This window comes from Myotis lucifugus, unplaced genomic scaffold, assembly GCF_000147115.1.
Source record: "Myotis lucifugus unplaced genomic scaffold, Myoluc2.0 scaffold_17, whole genome shotgun sequence".
NCBI lineage: Eukaryota > Metazoa > Chordata > Mammalia > Chiroptera > Vespertilionidae > Myotis > Myotis lucifugus.
In genome coordinates, this window is record NW_005871065.1 from 2722971 (window position 1) to 2744873 (window position 21903).

General features: G+C 34.5%; 1 protein-coding gene across 1 annotated transcript in view; it reads right to left on the bottom strand.

Moving 5' to 3' along the window:
• Positions 1 to 21903, bottom strand: part of CSMD3 (CUB and Sushi multiple domains 3) — an 831991-nt gene that overhangs the window by 260561 nt on the left and 549527 nt on the right. The window contains 2 exon segments of the mRNA XM_006085310.3: positions 5290 to 5446; positions 13632 to 13801. Of these exon segments, the coding sequence (XP_006085372.1) occupies positions 5290 to 5446; positions 13632 to 13801 (327 nt within the window).

Below are 21903 nucleotides of genomic sequence, written 5' to 3' on the forward strand. Positions count from 1 at the left end.
ATTTTCTTTATAATTACATCAGTGATAAGAAAGAGCATTACTTAATGGAACTTTTCAAAAATAAAATTCAAAAAATGCCCAGTCAACATGGCTCATCGAACTATGAAGCATGAACCAGAAGGTCACGATTCCCAGTCAGGGCACATGCCCGGGTTGCAGGCTTGATGCCGTGTGGGGCATGCAGGAGGCAGCCAATCAACAAAGTCTCTCTCATCATTGATGTTTTTATCTTTCTCTCTCTCCCTTCCTCTCTGAAATCAATACAAATATATTTAAAAAATAAAAATAAAAAAAACTACAACAGGTTAGGTGCAATATAGTGTGGTAATTAAGAACATGGATTCTAGAAGCAGCAGAGCTCCTCAGCTCTGTTTCCATATCTGCACTTAATAACTGTGTGACCTTGGGCAAGTCACATAACTATTCTGTGCTCCATGTTTTCTCCTCTTCTTGTGGAATACAACAGTACCTCACTCATAGGATTGTATCTAGCAAGTGGTAGATAAATGTCAGTTAATATTTTAAATGCTCACATTTGACATGATAATATTGAAAGTCTCTGTGCCTTTAAATAAAATCCAAGCCCGTACACAGTCCATCTCCCCTCTGCCTACCTTCCATCTTTACCTCTCACTTTGTCCTGTTCTTCTCGTTGATCCAGCTCCTGGCACACAACTCAAGGCCAGGCCTCTCTTAAGCCTTTGCACTTATCTGCCCTCTACCCCCAGATCTGAATGGGGGTTCCCCTTCTTTTAATCCACTATTGCCCTGTTATAAACTAATTCTAGGTGCAGTTCCCTTATCTTTTGTTCATATCTTTATTTTCTGTCTTGTCCCAATAAAACATTGGCTTCATATGGACATAAACTTTGTCTTATTCACTGTTTTCTTTATCTCTAGATCTCAAGCATTTCAGTGGGGAAAGACAAAATTTAAACCTATGACCAGATAAGTAATTTCAACAATACATTATTTCCAGTAGAGGAGTAAAAGGGAAGACAAGTCACCAAATAAAAAACGACATTTTTACAACTTAGCCTTCAGAGAGAGAAATACAATAAAAGACCCCAGGTTTTAGAAATGCATTCTTGAAATGTGCAGTGAGGAGCTGAAGGAGTCTAGTCAGAATATCCTATAAGGATTTTCCAAATTATATTAGAGTGTTACCCAGAGCAGAGTAATGGTTTAGCAAGGAAACTGTATTGAGACCTGAATTTCTGATTTGTTCTGCCAACTTTAGGAAAAAGGAATGGTAATTTTTTCCCTATTTTACTCCCCTATACCTTCTCATAAAAACAGCCATGCCTTTATGGAACACAGGGAAATTAACAACTAATTTGTGTTATATCAAGCACCTGAAAACATGCTTCATCTAGATCTTTATTTGGGGGAGTTTCAGATTTCTCAAGGGCAAGAGTATTGATGGCCATTATCTTGAGAAGAATGGGAAAGCGATCTGACTCAAGGAAGTGATTGCTTCTGCGAGGCCGGAGGGATGGAGGAGCAGTGGGAAACCCTGCTGCAGGCCAGGTCTGACTGAGTGTCACAGAGATTTTATATTTAATCTGCATAGCTGCCCCCACTTCAACTGACTAATCACACTAGAATTGACTGAGAAACTTATTTGGGAGTCAAAGACTAAATAAGATTCTTCTTGACAATTCTAAAGGGTAAAGACTGGAGAAATTTAATTTGCTTTAGGAAATAAAGGGGTGTGACAAAGGGTGTAACGTTTTCTCCCCTCAAGTATATCCTAGGTATGTATATAACTTATCTATTGTGGCAAGAAAGTGAGACAAGCCCCCTGTTTTCCTAGCATAGTAAGGCTAATATTAATAATGTGTAAACCAATGCTTGTCCTTTCTAAACACCGAAGATTCTCTGGGCTTCCCTGACACCATTAATCATGGAGGCATATATTAATACAATACCTTTGGACATATTAATTTTTAGAATATCTGCTATAGCTGTATCTGATAGTAGACACTGTAAGTTGCCTTTTCACTGTCTCTTTTCCTCTTCTTCCTCACTAAAACAAACCCCTGATTTTGTTACAAGCAGTTATAGAATCATATCAGACAGTGTATTATGATGGCCTAATACTAAACCATTTAGTCTGCCAGATACTTCATTTCCCGGGGTGCCTTCTAAAAAAACGTCAGGCATAACCACATGGCCCAGTTTTAGACAAAAAAAGGTAAGAGAGTGTCTAACAGAGGAATGTGCATTCCTGATAAAAGGAACGCGTGTGGTTGGCACTGCCTGTTCTCTCTTTCTTCCTGCCTTGAATGTGTCTATCCTGTGACCATGTCACAAGCACGAAGAGAAAAAGTGAACACTAGGGAGGCGACAGTAGCAAGAAAGGGGCAAGACCCTTACTGACTAGTTTGAACACTGTGTCAAACCTACCTGTCATCTTTCTCATATACATCCTTGTTGTTTAAGCCATTGGAAGGACTTCCATTACTTTAAGCCAAAACCAGCCTCTCAGTCACTATTCTCACTATTTGCTATTCTTGGTGATTATATACATAACGGAGCAAGAAGACAATTGAAAGGAAATGAACCTCAATAGCCTGTTTTACAATATTTCTTTATTTTTATCTCAGCCAAATGAGGTCTGTCTACCTCAAACTGAAAATAACCACACAACAGCAAGTGTTACTAACTCAACAAAACGGACAATAGAAAGATAGCTAGAAAGTGACTATCATTTGACAGTGTGTCATTACACAAGGGTGGTCTTAAAGGCCTCTTTATGCTAAGACTAGAATTATGAGAAGCTTAGTAAGTGGGATTAATCTGAATTGTAGCATATGCCTTAAAAGTGCTTAATATGTTCTTTTTAATCTCAGTGCCTTTCCTTGTCCTATTCTCTTTGCCTGGGATACTCCCTATTTCTTTCTGTGACCTACCAACCCTACCTTTAATACCACCTAATTCAGGAATCCTTACCTGACCTGCCCACCTTAATGTCCTCTCTCCTGTCTCTAATTCTCTTAATGGCAGAGGAGGAGTTGAATTTAGGAATAGCTGGACACAGGAATTCAAACACAAATACAGTTGTTGCTGCTTCATTTTCCCCATATATGAACACCTAATATATTCTCTCTTTAGGAGATGAATTATTGCTGCTAAGAATTTTATGAATATTTAAAGTATGTGACCTAGTAGAATCTGCTGTATCACAAAGGCATTTTATAAACACAGTATTGAGACATATGTTAATTTTACAAAAAAATATGTAAATAGATACAATTGAACTAAAACAGACTAAAGGCATTATGAAGGGAAATGGCCCCGAAAAACTATGCACATTATGTTTGCAAAAAATATAACCACAGTACAGTGTGATAACTGTCATATTAATTATAGATATAAACACATATTTATAGATATACCCTTTTTAAAAATAATTGCTTTTATAGTTTCTTCCCAAATTCTTTAGCTTCCCATCTTCATAAAAACATGCTAAAGGATGAACAATTAGAGTCATTAAAAAAGAGTGACTTCAAATATTTGCTTTTTAAGGTTCCTCTTTTTTGACATCCAATAACTCATGCCAATGACAATAAAGTCAATGATTTTCCTCATCCCAGATTCTCAAGCTCCCCATACAATTTAAAAATCCAGGTATGTCACCCCAATAAATTAAATTAAAGAATCCAAGTATGTCCTACAATACCCAGTATCTTTGCATCAATAATGTCAAGTTGCATAGAGTTTAAATATCAGAAAAGAAAATTTCTATTTCCTCTATGAAACCCATTAACATTTTAGACATGGAGAAATGCAAAATGATGCAGAACAAAGAAAGGCCATTATATAAACACTGAGCCATGACTTGAAAAATGTCAGCAGCCCTGTTAGAAAACAGAAAGGAAGAGAAGAAAGCATATTTAAAAATATTTGTCCTTCCAAAGAGATCACATCAATTGTATTTGAGCAATAATCCTCAATACCATTACTTTTAGTCCATCAAACAGTATTCTTGTATCATAAGTTGCTTGGATTTTCATTTGTCTTTGCAAGGACTTCATAAAAAGATCACATTATACACAGAGTTCTTAGGATTTAAAAATAGGTATTTAACATTCATTTTGTTAATTTATTTTTCCTTCATGTTAATGGTGTAACAATTAAAGAACAAGTAGAAAAAGCCTTGACATAATCAGGGAACAAGAGTAAGCTCTCAGTATTATACACCAGAATATGTTAATATAATGAGTCATACTCTTCTGTCTACTATTTCAAATTTCATTAAGAATATTTTCACAAATGATTATGATTCATATCCCCTTTAGAATTCCATGTGAATAAGTTTAGTGCTTTACCTTTTTAATTTCCCTGTTTTCGTAATAGTTTCCACTCATCTGACCTCTTGAGAAAATTTAGAGTGGTCATTAGATTTTTTTTCCAAATATTCTAATACTAAAGATTCCTGAATATTGCTACTTAATTTATTTTGCTATATTAAATGAGTATTCTGAACTTCTAAGAATTTATTTGATCTGATGGTAAGTTTATTAAACACATATAACCACTTCAATTTATCTGTGCTTTACTATTTAGTACAGTGTCTAACACAGGGTAGAAACTTCATGAATATATTATTTGAATATAATTTATTGTTCATTGATGTAATTAGTCTATTTCTTATATTTTGGCAATTGTAAAATTAATTCATATGACAATGTAATCTACCTACCTATGATTCTTGGTCTTTGAACTGCTACCTGTTTAATTGTCAGAATAGTTGTTTGAGTATAATAGAGTAGGTTTTTATAAAGTTATTTTTAATAATGCAATTCAACACAAAAAAGGCAAGACAAAATAAAAACTTAGCTACTCTTTACTGTAAAATCACCTGAAACCATCATTTCTCATCAATAACTGTCCAACTATTCTATCATATACAAATTGTGTGTGTTTTGCAATTACAGGTGGGAGCCAAAATATTGGATTTCTATCTACTAAAGAGTTTAGTTGTATTTCTTAAGTATTCGATGGGGAGAATAGTGCCATTTTGAAAATAAACAAAAAAGCTCAAAGTCACAGATTACTTAACCTTCCTGAACCTTAGTTATTTCAAATGTAAAACAGCAACAGTTAGAATATCTGTAATTTATGGAGTTATTGTTAGGATCAAATGCAATATGTATGTAGAAGGCAGCCACAAATTGCAAACTGATGATCAAATGTTGGATTTTACCTCACCTAGTATACTTCAATTATTTAACAGATTCTCAGCATTAGTGTTTGACAACTTCATTCTTCCAAAATACTTACTGGTATAGACAAGTTGAAAGCCTTCATCTGTCCCTTCAGAATCAGAATTAAATTCCAGCCAGAGCTGATTGGAGGTACTACTCAGAGTCAGTCCTCGCATAGACGCTCCCGTGAAAGCACCTAATAGATGAGTCGTTTTGTCTTTTCCATCATAAATCTGCAAAATATATTTATAATTAAAATGTAAATGTGCCAATAATAACTAATTCAGATGATGTATTTATATCTACATAAAAGAAAAAATTATCATAATCTTCCTAAATACGTTTACTACATGTTTTCAAAGAAAAATTATACATGCATATTGATTCCTATAAATATCAGGCTAAGAGTTAAAATTCACATGGGTAATTTTAAAATTCCAAACTCAGTAGAAGATAAGTAATACTCAAACCCATGTTATATAACTTCTCTTATTACGAAAGCAATCCTTTCTTCTTCTTTTTTAATGGCAGACTTAAAAAGCTGATATTAACTACAAAGAGATTTATTTCCAAGGTTGGTGGGTTGGTTGTTTTTCTTCAACTTGCTCAAGGGGACCAAACACCTGCTTTTCTAATAATATAAATCATACAAAATGTACATGCTTCTTTTTCAAGTTCTATAATTTACCCATTTACTTTAACTTACCTAATTTTTACATTTTTTAAAAAATATATTTTTATTGATTTCACGAGGAAGGAAGAGGGAGAGAGATAGAAACATCAATGATGAGAGAGAATCATTGATTGGCTGCTTCCTGCATGCCCCCTACTGGGGATCAAGCCTGCAATCCAGGCATGTGCCCTTGACCAGAATCAAACCTGGACCCTTCAGTCCATAGGCCGATGCTCTAACTACTGGGCCAAACCAGCTAGGGCACAGTCTTAAAATATTAATTTAGAACAGTGCTAAATGCTTTTAGAAACTAATTTAACGACTCAAAAATATACAAAAGCAAAATTGATAAGCTCCCAAGTATCCCTCTATTATTCTCATTCTCACTGCATTCTAACTTGCTTTTCTTTTATCAATGCAGTCTAGACATCTCTTCAGGTCAGAAGATAAAGAGGCTTCCTTTTGAACACTGTGTAATATTTTTTAAATATATTTTCATTGATTTTTAGAGAGTGAGGAAAGTAGAGAAAGAGAGAGAAAAAGAGAGAGAAGCATCCATGAGAGAGTGAAGCATAGACTGGCTGCTTCCTGTATGACCCCTCCTGGAGATTGAGCCCACAACCCAAGCATGTGTCCCAACTGGGATTCAAACCAGCAAACCTTTTGGTGCTCAGAACAATGTCCAGCCAACTGAGCCATACCGGCCAGGGCAGGGTAATATTTAATACAGTGACATTACCACAACTTGCTGTATCATTCCCATATTAATGAATTCAAGTTGTTGTTTTTTTACCACTAAAATTAATGCTGAAATAAGCATTTTTTTAATATAAACTCTCATTATTCGGTACTTGTATTTCAATAAGACTTTATTCAAAATATGGTATTTCTGGGCTAAAACGTATTGCCAGATTATTTTCCAAAAAGTGTGTAGTAATTAAACTGAGGGTTTACCAGTAATGCATGTTAGCACTGTTTTTCCTTAGAAGCATGTGCTTTCAATGTGGGGTTATTACCTCCAAGGAGGTGGAAATTGGCTCTTGCGGGTCATAAACTCTTAGATATTATGATGATTTGTGGTCCTACAAAGATCAACTCTATCTTACAAATATTATTCCATAGTATTTAGTTTCATGGAGTTGGGGTTGAGAGTTCTTAGGTGAATGTTAATCAGTAGAGAAAGCTGAGAAATACTCCTCAAAGTTATTTGTCTCTTGCCTGACATTAGTTAGAGTAGGAAAGTGGATCACTAAACTCCTAATCTAGTGATCTTGCAAGAGCAGCAATGTTCCCCAAAGTGGTATTTATGCATTGTGTTTAGTACTATCCTTCTTGACCCAGAGAAAATTTTAAAAAACGATCCAATATTTTGTTATTGGAGAAATATATTTATTTCGAGTCTTTCTATTTTTTTTAAGCTAGCATAATACTTTTTTTCAAAAGAAACTTTCTTAGAAACATACTTTTAAGAAATTATTAAAAGAAAAGGCACTAATGTTAAAAATATATAGCAGGAAAAGAATTATCATGTGCCCAGCTGGGAGGACCTAATTCAACACTTAAACTCACTAAATAAAGATTATTTAATAATGTACAGTCAAAAGGTAGAAAACAAACACTAAAAAAGCACTACTCTATCAACAAAGTAAAATGAAGCATGGTCATTCAACCATGAATTTTAAAAGAATGTATAAAATTATTAAATCCAATGACACAAGTGTAAATTAGGAAGGCTTTAAAAAGATAAGAGTTTTATAGTAATAATCAAGTCAATGCTTTTAACTGGTAAATAAAATCCTTCAAATGTATTCAAAAACATATGGAAGCATACAGGCAACAGGGAAGGACAATGTAGTATAGTAAAAAACAAATTACTTTTGAAAGAGACATGAATATAAGCATAGAAGTAAGAGGATAAAAGAACCAAAATGTACTTTCATTTAAAAGTAAATTTACTTTACAGAGTGATTATTGGGTTTAATCAGAACCATACAGAACTTTTATTTGAGACTGTTACTTTTCATATTTCTATTCTTATTAAAATAAGGATCTTTAAGAATATTTTTATTTACTTGGGCCTATTTTTCTTTTTTAGAATATAATATTTTATTATTATTATTTTTAGCATATATCTTAATATCTATTTTTTTCAAAAAGATAAAAGAACTAAGGTAACTGTATAATATTATACTTTTTAATTGGAAATGAATAAATTCTTGGTGTTTCCCACAGAAACATTCTTAGTTACTTAGCACCTAATTCAGATAATAAAGACTTACTTTTATGCCAAATATAGAATTTCAAATCAATTTAAGAATTAATAGTATGAAAGTCATTGAGCCCTTTTATAATGTTAATAAAACTCTTTGGTAAGACTAATTTGTTAAAAGGTTGCAATTTATCTCATAGTTTAACACTAGAACAGACTAAAATTTAATATTGCCATGTTTCAATTACCAAAACTTTTGTAATGGATCAGGGCTTGAAATGAGTTATGGTGTATAGACTCCTAGGTTCAAAAGGTCAAACCTTATTATGATGAACTGCTGATCAACATTCAAAACTGTTGTTAATTTTATAATGAATGTATGTTATAAGATATATGCTCAGTCATTTCTCCAATGAATTAGCAAGAAAGGTGTTATCTAAATTCAAGAACAGATAGTACATAAAAAAGTAAGAGAGAAATTACACATGTACTTATGCATATGAACCTTTGAATTATTCCTCCTCATGGACATTACAAATTTATTTTTTTGTCATCTGTTTTATAGGTTGATTTGTAAACTTAAATACATTTTTCTAACAAGGTAAGGAAGATGTCAAAGTGTGAATGAAAAAGAAAGAATGTTTTTCAATGGTCAATCAAAAAGGACTCTATTTGAAATCTTATGTTTTTTTTCCAAAAGCAATATGAAACAAAGCAGAGAACTTGTATTCAAAAATATTTATGTCTCTGAAATAGCTATATATTGTGTCCTCAATTATATGAGCCAGCATATTCTAATAAGGGAGTTGTGGCACAATGAAGGGTCCGCTTTTCAGGGGCATTAGCTTTATAGTTATACTAGAGGCCCGGTACACGAAAATTCTCTCACAGTCCAGGACCCCTCAGGGGATGTCCACCTGCTGGCTTAGGCCCACTCCCTGGGCCTAACAGTCAGACATCCCTCTGGCAGCCTGGAAGCCCTTGGGGGATGTCTGACTGACATCTTTTGTGCTGCCTAGGAGGTGGGAGAGGCTCCCACCACTACCACTGTGCTCGCAGCTATCAGCCCAGCTTGTGGCTGAGTGGAGCTCCCCCTTGGGAGCGCACTGACCACCAAGGGGCAGCTCCTGCGTTGAACATCTGCCCCCTGGTGATCAGTGCGCATCATAGTGACCGGTTGTTCCACTGTTAGGGTCAATTTGCATATTACCCTTTTATTATATAGGATTACAAAGTTGAAGCCCCAACTCTACCTCTGTAGTTGTATGTCCTGTCACAAATCATTTTATGTCTGTGATCCTCAGTATGGGAGAGAGTGAAGGGTTTTTTGAGGCCTACCACAGCACTTTATACTAATGAATATTTAGAGAGTGATTTTGAGAGGAGTGGTAAAGGATTAGCAGTGAACAACAAGCAGAGCTGATAGATATGTGTGCTAAACAGATGTACTGGAAAATATTTAGCAACCAGGTCTCAAACAAACAAAATGGAGGAATGTGTATATTCATGCACATCATTAAAAATAACTTTATTGACATAAAGAGAAGTTGACAAACTTTTTCTGAAAAGAATAATATAGTAAATATTTTAGGCTGCTGGGGTCATAACATTTCTGTTGCCACTACTCAATCATGCCATTGCAGCACAAAATCAGCTATAAACACTATGTCAATGAATAAATATGGCCTTCTCCTAATAAAATTTTACTTATAGAAACAGGTCTTAGGCCAAATTTGTCCCTTAAACTGTTGTTTATGAATCCCTGATTTAAGGGGTGTGTAGCATGCGATTTACAAATAGTAATAAAATATACAATATTCATTATTGTAAATTCCATAGAGCTAATTGGTTGTCAAAAAATGTTTTCAGTGTTTTTTTGCCAAACCTTTTTTTTCCCCTGCAAGTTACAATTGCAACTGACAAACAAGAGTAGAAAATGGTTTGATTATTTTTATGTTAAGTTAGATAAAAGTGAAACATCAAAAAATAGCTATATTAGTCCCAGCCGGCATGGCTCAGTGGTTGAGCATCGACCTATGAAACTGGAGGTCATGATTTAATTCCTGGTTGGGGTACATGCCCGGATTGCGGGTTTGTCCTCCAGTGTGGGGCGTGCAGGCGGCAGCCCATCAATGACTCTATCAGAACAAAACTGATTTCTAAATGATATGAGCAACTTTTCTAAGTGGAATAATAGTTTTCAAATACTAGGAAAGGTATCTTCTCAATTTTTTTTGTGCTATGCACAATGTAATTGCTATAGACACAACACATCTCTAAGTGTAGATATGAGCAAAACAATAAATCTAGTCAGTATTTGTGGTGTTTGACAATGTCTGCAGTATAAATACCCCTATTACTGATACTGTTGTAATTTAACCTAATTACTAACAGCTGGAAAGGAGTAAAGGGAAGGCCAAATAGTGCAGGCATTCTTTTGTGCAGCTTTGCCGGGAAGCTGCAGTATAGAAGCATGCCCAGTAAAGTCCAGATGAAATAGGGAAGGTACTTCCTGTCAGTCACAGCTGGGAACAGATCATGGGCGAGAGTCGGCCTGGCCACTGCAATCGCAGGAAGTTAGGAGATGTTTCATTTCCTAAACAAAGGACTTCCTTCTCCTGGCTCCTGGGGCTTTTGGGACCCTTGCTGCAGGGGTTGTGCTCCATGAGTTCCCCTGCATTTGCCCACATGACCCACAGCCACGTGGACCCCACACGATGGACTGATGGACTGCAACTAGCCTACTGCTGTACAGATCCAGCTCCCCATGGAACAGGAAGTTTAGACCCTGGCTTTGCTTCTCACTCTACTGAAATCCCAGCTGCACATCTTCCAGGACTGGATTAAGGGAAATAGTACTTTGGAAACTGAGGGATGTAATTCCACACAAAAGAAAATCACTCATCCTCCCATGTGAGTCTCAGAAAATTCTTTCTCTTGAGCTATCATAAGAACCCCACCCTGAGCACGTATGTGGGAAAAGGGATGCCTCACTTTCACTGATGACACTATAACCAAGATCACACTATCAATGTAACATCATTGAATGCAGAGTTGGGAAGAGATGCACACTCTGACCTAGTATTTCCACCATAGAGATGCAATACACTCCACAACGAGCCTAAAGAGCACAGATAATAGTAAAAGTAGTAAAATAATTAGGAAATTAAAGTTGTATTTACTACCTTTGCTTTTAATATAATTTTAATTAATTTAATTATAATCTAATTGTAATTTTTAATAATGGCTATGTATAACAACTAGTTCACAAAATTACTGACAATTTAACAACAGGCTCTTACAAGTGGCACTCCCAAAGACTCACAGGCAAGGTAGGAAAAAGCTTGAAAATAATACATCTTAGAAAACAACAGTAACAACACATTAATAACCTTCATATCATACCCCTAAAATAGGTTATTAATCAAGCCCTTCAAATATTGACTTTTTCATAAATATGACATTAATTTTCCTAACCCTTGTTTTTTGGACTCTCAAAATCAATTTTGAGTTATTTTGCTGGCTCTTTTCCATAATCATCCATTTAGTCTATTCTGCATAAGAAATAAGTCTTTAAACTACACAATGCTGACTGTGGTAGAATGATTCCCTTGAATGTTGTCTCTGCTAAACACAGCAACAACGAAAACAAAAACAGTATTTCTGATTGGTATTCAACTTTCATGCTATCAGGCTGACAATGGGAACTATTCATTGTTGATTGTTTAGAGTCTACATCTAATTAAACATCTCCTTTAAATGTGAATTGAGAGAATTAATTATATCACACATTTTGAGTAAGGGTTTGGAAAGTTCGATATTCTTGCTGATTGAAAGGAATCAAACCAAAGAAGAATATATTCATAATTCAAAACCTGCTGGCCATCAGATAATCTGGAGAGTTTTATAAAAATACATGATCCTAGGTGTAGACTAACTGAAACAGTTTCCTCAGATCTAAGGAGTCAGAAAATCTGGTAGTGATGCCAGGAATAGACTACCTAGAAGGGTCATATGGTCCTCTGCACTTGATATAAACTTTACTAGTGTGGTTACAAATTAAGTAGTGTATGGAAGGAGAGGGGAGGGTGAGAGAGCACACCGAGGAACACGCTACAACAATTTTATTTTTATATCTGCAAATAATAAACATTATTCAGTATGGAAAAGGAATCCATACATTTCAAGCATCATGGACAGAGCAGACAAATATTTTAGGAAGGGTGGGCAAGTGCTGCCTGACTTTAACACATAAATACATGTTTATTATTGTTGCTTGTGTGATACTGACTAGTGGCTGGGCTCACCCTTCTGATCTATGTCTTGATACATTTTTTTTCTCGCATAGTTAGCCTGATGGAGAAAAGTGCAAAACACAGGAATGGACTTAAATTAATACTAAAATTCTATATATTTAGGTGTAGTGCAGGAAGTCTTCCCCATGTCCATACAAATCTTAGGTGCATATAGTACCGACTGTGTTAGGGAATCATGAATTATCATCATAATGATATTCTTTTTAAAAGAAGAAAATAACCAACAATCTAAAACCACTGCTTAGATAAGAATCTCCTGCCAACATGAGATGATATTTTTTTTTTCAAGATTTGTGAAAACAGAATTATGTTGAATTTCTAAGTTGGCTTAAGAAAATCTTAACATTTAAGAATAAGGCTTGTAATTCATTTTAAAATATTTAAATCTGATTTTATAGAAGTTTCATTTTTAATATAATCATGTTTATAAATTATATTTATCAAAACTATACTTTGAAAAATATAAATCAGCAATTATGGAAATACTTATTTGCCTAAAATTATATCTCTTTAATTAATAATTAATTTTGCACTAAATGTTTATTATCAACAAAGTTAATTTTTACGAAATAATTTCTAAACATTCAGTTTTTAGTTTTATATGGTTATGAAATGAGTTTTATAGTCATAAATGCAAAGAATTGTACATGTGTCAACAGAAATTGTGACTTACTTAATAAACGTCAAAATAAAAACATATTATTACTATATTTCTTTAAAAAAATTACCATTCATGTGTTAACTATGATTTTTTGTTGTTGTTGTTGTTGCTCATAAACATTTTCTTTTCTTTTTTTTTGTCTAAAGTTTTACATATGTCTCCTTTTTCCCCAATTGACCCCCCGCCCAGCCATTCCCACCCCGGCAAGCCCCCACCGCCCCAGTGTCTGTGTCCATTGGTTATGCTAATATGTATGCATACAAGTCCTATGATAACTATTATTTTTATATAAATAGTTATTGAATAGGGAGGAAAAGTGTTTTATTTTGGTGTTACTGAAACATTCAACTTTGTCATTAAATAAGTTACTCATTATAAAATACATTGGAAACAAAACATTTTATCTCAATGAAAATAATAATACAAAAATGGGAAATGATATATAATTTAAAGTTAGGAATTGTAGAATCAGCTTATGGTTGATTACATATGCATATATATGTATTAATGTATACTTAATGACTAAAAATATCAAAATGCAATGTCTGATTTCACCTACCTTAAGAACATCTCCTTGTGCTAAATGAAATGTTCTGGCTGAAATATTGATCCCCTTTCCTGCTTGAACCTGAATACTATAAATGCATTCATGGTTGTTTTCATAGTTGAGTGGGTAATTTGGAGAGAGCAAAATTCCTTCATTATTTGTTGCAGATGCACCACATTCAGCTGCAGGTAAAACAGAATATTGAAGTACAGTTTAATAGAAAGCATTATCATTTTTAAGTTATATAATGTATGGACGTGTAAATGCATTTTCTTTTAACTGGAGCCTAACAGGAAAATCATGTATGGAATGGCTGTGTGTTGTAGATGAGTCATTCCCTCTTAAATATTATATGGGAAGAACAACGGCCTGTGGACAGGACACTTGTACCTAAGTGGAAATAGACAAGAGTTTCAGTACATGCCCCACCCCCATGGAAGGATAGCATGGAAAAGGGTGAGAGCAAGAGATTACTCAGATATATTGTATGTTTCTAGAAATCTGATTAATTTTTTTCTTTTGAACTTATAATTTAATTGCTTAAGTATTAAAAAAGTCAAGAAATCAATTCTGTTTTATAATGATTCTAATTGGATCTTTTTAACTTTACCTTTTTTGAATTTGGTCCTTCCTCCTCCCAATAATTAGCATTCCCCTGGTTCAACAACTTCAGTAACAAAAAGGTAAATAAATACTACATTACCTTTGAAAACTGATATAACAAGGAAAACCCACTAACCAATAACTGTAACAAATTGGGCATCTTTAGAAATAATAATATTACCTTTCAGTTTAAAAGAACAGATTAAGGCATTCTTGAAATCAGTCTATTGTACTGCTAACTCTCCAGAACTAATTTTGCAAAATTTGTGGACATGTCTAACCACTCAGAGAAAATTAAACATTTCTTAATTTATTTAAAATTTAAATTCTACTCATTACTTAAAAAACTTGTAGCATGATTTCAATATCAGACAAGGCCTGACAATCCCCACACATGCTTCTTAGGTCTCAGAAATTCAATGAACTCTGCTTCCTATCTTATCTAATAACTTGCTTCATATTAGCATACCATGGGCCAGGGAGAGTTATACCTTTTTAGAGGTTTTACTAACCAGAAAATATATCAAGTCACTATTTTCCAGAAATGAGATTTTTAAAAATAATGGTTCATGGGTACAGTCATAGGAAGTATCCAAGAAAGTGAACAATGAATTGCTTTACATGTAAATGATTAAACATTAACAAAAAATAAGGCAAAAGAAGAAAGCCTAATGAGGAAATGAAAATGATCAAGACTGAGCAATCGGTACAATATCAACATAGTATAAAATAATAAAAACTAATCCTGTAATGTTAAAAATCCACCAATCACATGAAGAAACGTGGCCCAATACACTTCCTCCAAGTTCATTTAAACAAAAGGAAACTAAGACAAAACCTTAAAGAGTCCCAATACTAATTTAAATTATTTTAATGTTCCATAAATACGGTCAAACATAAAAATAGATATGTCCTTATGCTTTTAGCTGTATACAATTATAATACCAAAACAAGTTTACAAATACAGGAACAAAATTACAAAAACAATAAAATTAAAAATAGCAACATGTATCCAATGTAGCATACGGTTTTGTTTTCCTGAAATTAAATTGCCCTTGGCAATGTGGATAAAGAACCAGCTGCTAGAGTACTGGCTTTTGGAGTTTGCTATGCTTTTAATTACACTATGCTGTGTAATGATTCAATTCTCCCTCATCTTATCCCTCTCTGCACTGCTGAGAAACTTTCATCTGTATAGTATAACACGACACCATGCATCCTTCACTTAGTGGGAAAGAATCATTTATATGTTAAGTCTGCCTCATTTCCTTCTCACTAGCTTATTAGAATCTAGGTGTGCTTGTGGGGACTTGAAGACAGATGTATTAGAGCATGCAGATGGTTTAGAATGCAAGTACATTTTTATCAGTTTGGTTAGAGCATGCAAACAGTTTTTAATTATGTTATAGAATCATGGAGTTCTGATAATATGTTTTGTTGCTGTTGTTTAGAGAGAGAAAGAGAAACATCAATGTGAGAGAGAAATATCTATTCGATTGCTTCCCACACATGTCCGCTCTGATCAGGGACTGAACCTATAACCTGGGCATGTGCCCTAATGAAGAACTGAACCTGCTACCTTTTGGTGTACAGGATGACACTCCTACCAACTGAGCCACACCAGACAGGGCCAGCTTGCAAAACAGTGATATACCGATTAAGAGGTCAAGCTTTAAACTTCAGAGATTTAGTTTACAAAATTAAGCTTCATCTTCTATCTGTATATATTTTGCAAGTTATTTATTTCCTCTCTTAAGCCTTAATAGTATTATCATTACAATGTAAAAATTAATACCCTCCTCAGAGGAATGTTCAGTTTGTGTGTGTATGAGTTGAAAATATATAATTAGAGCATAAGCAAAGTGCTGGCATACAACAATAACTTAATAAACTAGAGCTATCATTAAGTATAAGTACTACGAGTTACATCATCTATAATAATAAAAGCATAATATGCTAATTAGACTGGACAGCCAAACAACCTTCCGGATGTCCTTCCAGATGACCTACCAAATGAAGCCGCAGCAGCGGGGGCCAAGGCAGAGGTGGTTAGGGGTGATCAGGCAGGCAAGTGGTTAGGGGTGATCAGGCAGGCAGGCAGAGGTGGATAGGGGTGATCAGGCAGGCAGGCGAGTGGTTAGGGGATATCAGGCAGGCAGGTAGAGTGGTTAGGGGCAATCAGGCAGGCAAGCAGGTGAGTAATTAGGAGTCATCTGTCCCAGAGTTCAAGAAGGATGTCCCCCAAGGGGTCCCAGATTGCGAGAGGGTGCAGGCCGGCCTGAGGGACTCCCCTCTCCCCACCATGCATGAATTCCGTGCACAAGCCCTCTAGTCCTATATATACACACAAAAGTTTAGGACATTTATATTGCCCCTAATGTGACCAGCCAGGTGTAGACAGATAATTATGTGTGAAAAGCCAGAGAACTCTTCTAATTTTGGAGAGTCATTCATGATATTTAAATCATTTTAACAACTTGTATAAACTGAGAATTTGCTCAGTAACAAGTTACTTCAACTACCCTTTAAAATATATTAATATTTTTTAAGTTCTCAACATTTGAATAGGTGGTATCTTCTGCCATAAATATTATTAGGTTTATACTGTATAATTTAAAGGAGGTTTTCTTTTCTACGAAAAGTAACCTGCTTTTGCTATATTTTAACATTTCTGTTGTTTGAAAATGAACAAAAAGGTTTTCCTATTTGGTGAAATAAAATCAGGACTTAAACCAGAAATGAGAGAATTAAGAAAGAAAATTTGAATTTAATTAGCCCCTTTCTCATTTAATTGGGGATGACTATAAATTGTGGGGCCCAGTGCAAAATGAAAATGCACTGACCCTTCTTGAAATGTATTAAGAATTTCAGGAGACCAACAGAGGATTAAACCAAGCACAGGTACCGTCTTAGCGTGGAACCCTGTGCAATTACATGTGTTCCATACCTGTGAAGCGAACACTGAATTTATTCCTCACAACTTTGCAAGGAAAAACCTCTCTTCTCCAGTTTTACGGATGAAAACACCAAAGTGAGCTTTCTTTCTAAAGTCACACAGTGTATCAGAGCTGGGATTTACATCTGGCATTGCACATGGTGTTCACCTAAATACTTTTTTCAGTGTGACGGGAGGCACTATTAATAATTATCCTATACAACCGGTACAAATGAGACTATTTCAGAAGAGCTGGTGTACACGGTCACTTTTTTCTTTTCCTTTTAACTTCTGCACATACTATTTAAAAACATTCTGTTAAAAATCAAGAGGATTAGTATACATGGGCTGGGGTATGTCCTGGAGGTCAGAACATATTTACCCCACATAGAATGTATAAATCTGTACTCCACTATACATAATTATTAATGTTCAGAATGATCATCTCATTTGAAAGGAGGATCGTGAAACATAAAAATTGAAAATTTGTTCAGTGTTTTACTTATCCATACAGAAAAATAAACAAATTAATTTTTTTCAAGAAGTGCTCTAATAAAATAAATGATCTACTAATAGGTTAAGGAGGAAAACTTATTTAATCACAAAACCAAACTCTAGGAATGAGGTGATTAATAAACAATTTATTTTTACATGGAATCTCATCTTTGAGTTTATCTCTGAAATTAAAATATACCAAACACTGGTTTCCCAGTGCCCAGTGTAGCACTAACATTTACCTTATATAAGCTCTCTTTCTGCACTCTGCTATAGCAGTCTTGCTTGCCAACTGGAATCGAACAAGATCTAATGTTGAAATTAACAACAAACTTTGCACATATGCCTAAGTCTAGCAATGAACATGCTTCTATCTCTGTTGTGTAATAAGCTGACAGGATGATATTTTCCAAATGCAAATCTGCTCTTGTACTTTCCGCCTAAATTATACTCCCCATCAGCAAGTCAAAGTCCACAGAATATCATACGAGGCCATTATAATGCGAACACAATCTAGCTTTCTAGCTATTAGACACCATTCTCTCCCCTGGACCTTGCAATTCAGTTATCCTGAACTACTGGCCCTTTGTCACAGTGTATACTCTGGGCCTTTGTACATGCTGTTTTCTCTGCATGTAAACACCACCTCGAGTCTGAAGGGATGTGATTTCAGGGACCAAATAAAGAACGAAAATGACTTGATATGGAATTATACTTTTATGATTCTTTTGAGCATCAGCTGTCTGTGATGGTGTATGAAATAAATGAAATAATGTCACACTGAAGTATCAGGGACAATTCTCACAAATAATAGTCACAGCTGCAATGTCCAGGAAAAATACCATCACTACAAATTGTCATGGTATATGACATGCATAGAACTGAGTATTCACAAAGCATACTTAAATGAGAAGATGTGACCACTGGCGAACTGCGATAGAATATTCTCAAGATATGTTCAAGTTAACTGAGAAAAAGAACTATCAGCAGGACAGCTAGCCCCAGAGAGAAGGATCCTGAGTTGATTCTAGGAAGATACGTTATATAAAACAACATCAACTACATGGGAAAAAGGAGTTTGAGTAGAGGAAGTCCTAGAAATCCAAGTAGCAAAGGTGAATTGAAAACAGTCACCACCTCCCCGCCATAGTGATGTACTAGAATATGAACAGTACAGAGCGGTAACTGACAAAACTAAATCAGCGACTCACTACATCAGGGCAGCGCCAGGCTTTCCAGGCAGGTGCCATAACAAATTGCATATATGGAGTAACATACGTATGAGAAACATTTGGTACACATGTGTTATCTACCTCAAGGTAACAAAAGTATGTGGCAAAACATATACCACCCATAGTGCTTCACAATATGCACTTCTATTTAGCCAGCGTTTATTGTAGTAAACTATTCTTAATAAGATTCACTCACCATTTATAAATGTTCTGGTATGCATTCTTTATAGTGAAGTGTTATTACATCATCACATCTTATTTATTTTAGCAAAGCAGTATATTTTCTGTATTTAATTATAAAGAGTTAACTTAGTTTTTGAAATTTATTTACAAATACACTTTTTCCATTTGGCACTATGGTTTGTTGCCTACTTAGCTGAATATATAATGTCAGCTTATCCTAAAGGCTGTCCCTGTACTTAATTTACTTAAGTATTCATTTTAAGTAAAGTGCTCACTGTGTATAGGAATTTGTATTTTGGAGGTGCTTGATCTATCTACAAAGAAAAATTAGGAATTACTTTATTATAAAATGCTCCTAGAAGTCTTAATTGTGTTTATTTTTAAAAAACAACTGTAATATTAGACTTGTGTGCATGGAAATAATTAAGGTACATCATAATTGTAGTTTAAAAGTTGTACATGATAAGACATATTTTGTTTTTACTGTATGTTTTTACTGAATGATCTATTCCCCATCCTAAGGCAAGCATGAATAAAATTAGGTTAAATGTAGCATGTGGCATTGCAGTCTCTTAGAATTTGTTTCATCCATTTTATTTTATTGAATTGAATACTGTCTGTATCTTTTTTTGGTTATCCTGTTTGAAGAAAAATGACAAATAAAACATGGCCAGCAAAAAAAAATAAAATAAAATAATAGAAATAAAGCTATCATGTCCTTCTAATAGAAATAAAGAAATAATAGAAATAAAGCTATCATGTCCTTCTAATATAAGCAATTAATGTATTTGCTTAACAGGATACCTTGGTAAAAGAGTTCATACTAAGATAGTAAAGTGGCTTGAGGGAGATAATAGGAAAAAAACAAATTGATTCATTTAATAAATATTGGGCATGGGAGGTCCCGAGTTGACACCCCAGAAACTGTACTTTCCAGTAGTGAAGGCATATTTACTATGGAATCATTTAAATATGCTTATACAATTGGTCCTCTGTATCCACAGGTTCTGCATCCATAGAGTCAACCAACCTGAAACTGAAAATATGCAGAAAAAAAGCTGCATTGTTGCTGATGTGTGCTATGTAATCAGACCTATGTTGGCTGCATCTGGACTGAACACGCACAGACATTTTGGGGGGTCATTATTTCCTAAACAATATAGTACAACAACTATTTATACAACATTTACATTGTATTAAATATTACAAGTAATCCAGAGATGATTTAAAGTATATGGGGGGATGTGCACAGGTTATATGTAAATACTACGTCAGCATCCATGGATTTTCATATCCTCAGGGGTCCTAGAACCAATCCCCCACAGAACCGAGGGACTTCTATAGTCCGTGAAAACTTATAATCTGCAGCCCTGACCTGTTCTGAGTAAAGTCAAGATTTCTCTGAAGGACGGAACTTAGTAAATTAAAGGTTATGGGAGAAGACAGGTAGAGGGGAACATATCCCAAGTAGGAGGGACATTTTTGAAAACGTTATTCACGGGTGGGGAGAAATACATTCTAAGGACTGAAAAGTCCCAGTAAGGGAGAGGCTGTATTGGTGCAAGGCTAAGCTAGAGGCAGGCTCTCAGGATGAGATTTCTTTTGTGGCTTATCTGGTATGGTTGGGAAAAATGCTCTTCTTAGGTGTATCTGAAAGGAGATTTCACTAAGGTCACAAGGTGTAAGCAGGTTGCTGTTCTTGTGGTGGTTAAATGCTTTAATCTTGAAGGCTTGGAGAAGACTGAATGAGGAACATTTTTATTTTATTTTAGATCTTCAGTTAGAAAACCATTGCTTCAGCATTCAGGATTGCCATGTTTTCTAGAAGGGAGGTAAGCACATTTTCCCTAGCTTAACATAAGCTCTGCTTCTATTTCCCTCGTGCTTTGATCTGGGATGAGTTTTATGTTCTTAATAACTGATCACACTCTTTTAAAGCCTAAGGCTATTAATGTGAATTTCCTACAAAATAATCAATGTTAAAATATTAATAGGTGATAATGTCTCTTCTCTCTGATCTGAGAGGGGAGGTCATCTTTAAACAAAAAAAATGAATAATATGAAAACATTACATAATTTAGCAGAATATCAGGGAAATTTTTCTTGGGAAATAGGACTTCAATACTCTTTATAAAAATATAAATATTTTCTGTTGTTATGAAGCCTTTATTTTGTGAAAAACAAATCCTGTTCATGTAAAATAAATTTTATTTAAACAGATTAAGAAATATTTTGAGCTACCAATATGAAACTCTTTGCTGAGTTGAAAATAATATGTTGATGAATGCAGCCCTAGTTGGACTGGAACAGGGGAGATATGTATACTGGAATCTGGTGATAAGAGTCACTGCTACAGTGAGAAATGCAAGAGAGCGGGCGAATCCATTGAATTTCCATTTTTCTTGTGTACTGAAAAACAGGCTAGCCCATGCATCATTAATCTCCATTACTGAGGTAAGAAAATCTGGTAGCATCTATTGTTTACACACAGTCATATATTTTCAGATAAACTGGTAAAATGCTTTTCTGTAGTTTGGCTGGAAATTTTGAAAAATGTCTATGAGTGAAGTTTGCCGCTACTTTTAAGAATTTGCATTGCAATTGAGTTCCCTCTTTTGTATTATTTTGATAGCACCACAGGTTATGTTAAAATTGTCTTATAAAAACAGTTAAAATAAACTTGACTTGGATTATTAAAAATACTAGTTTTCAAACCTAAATATATGTTATGCTAAGTCAAGTATTAAGGTATAGCATTATTTAGAAATATATTTTCCATATTTTAATTCTTTTTTTTTAAATATATTTTATTGATTTCTTACAGAGAGGAAGGGAG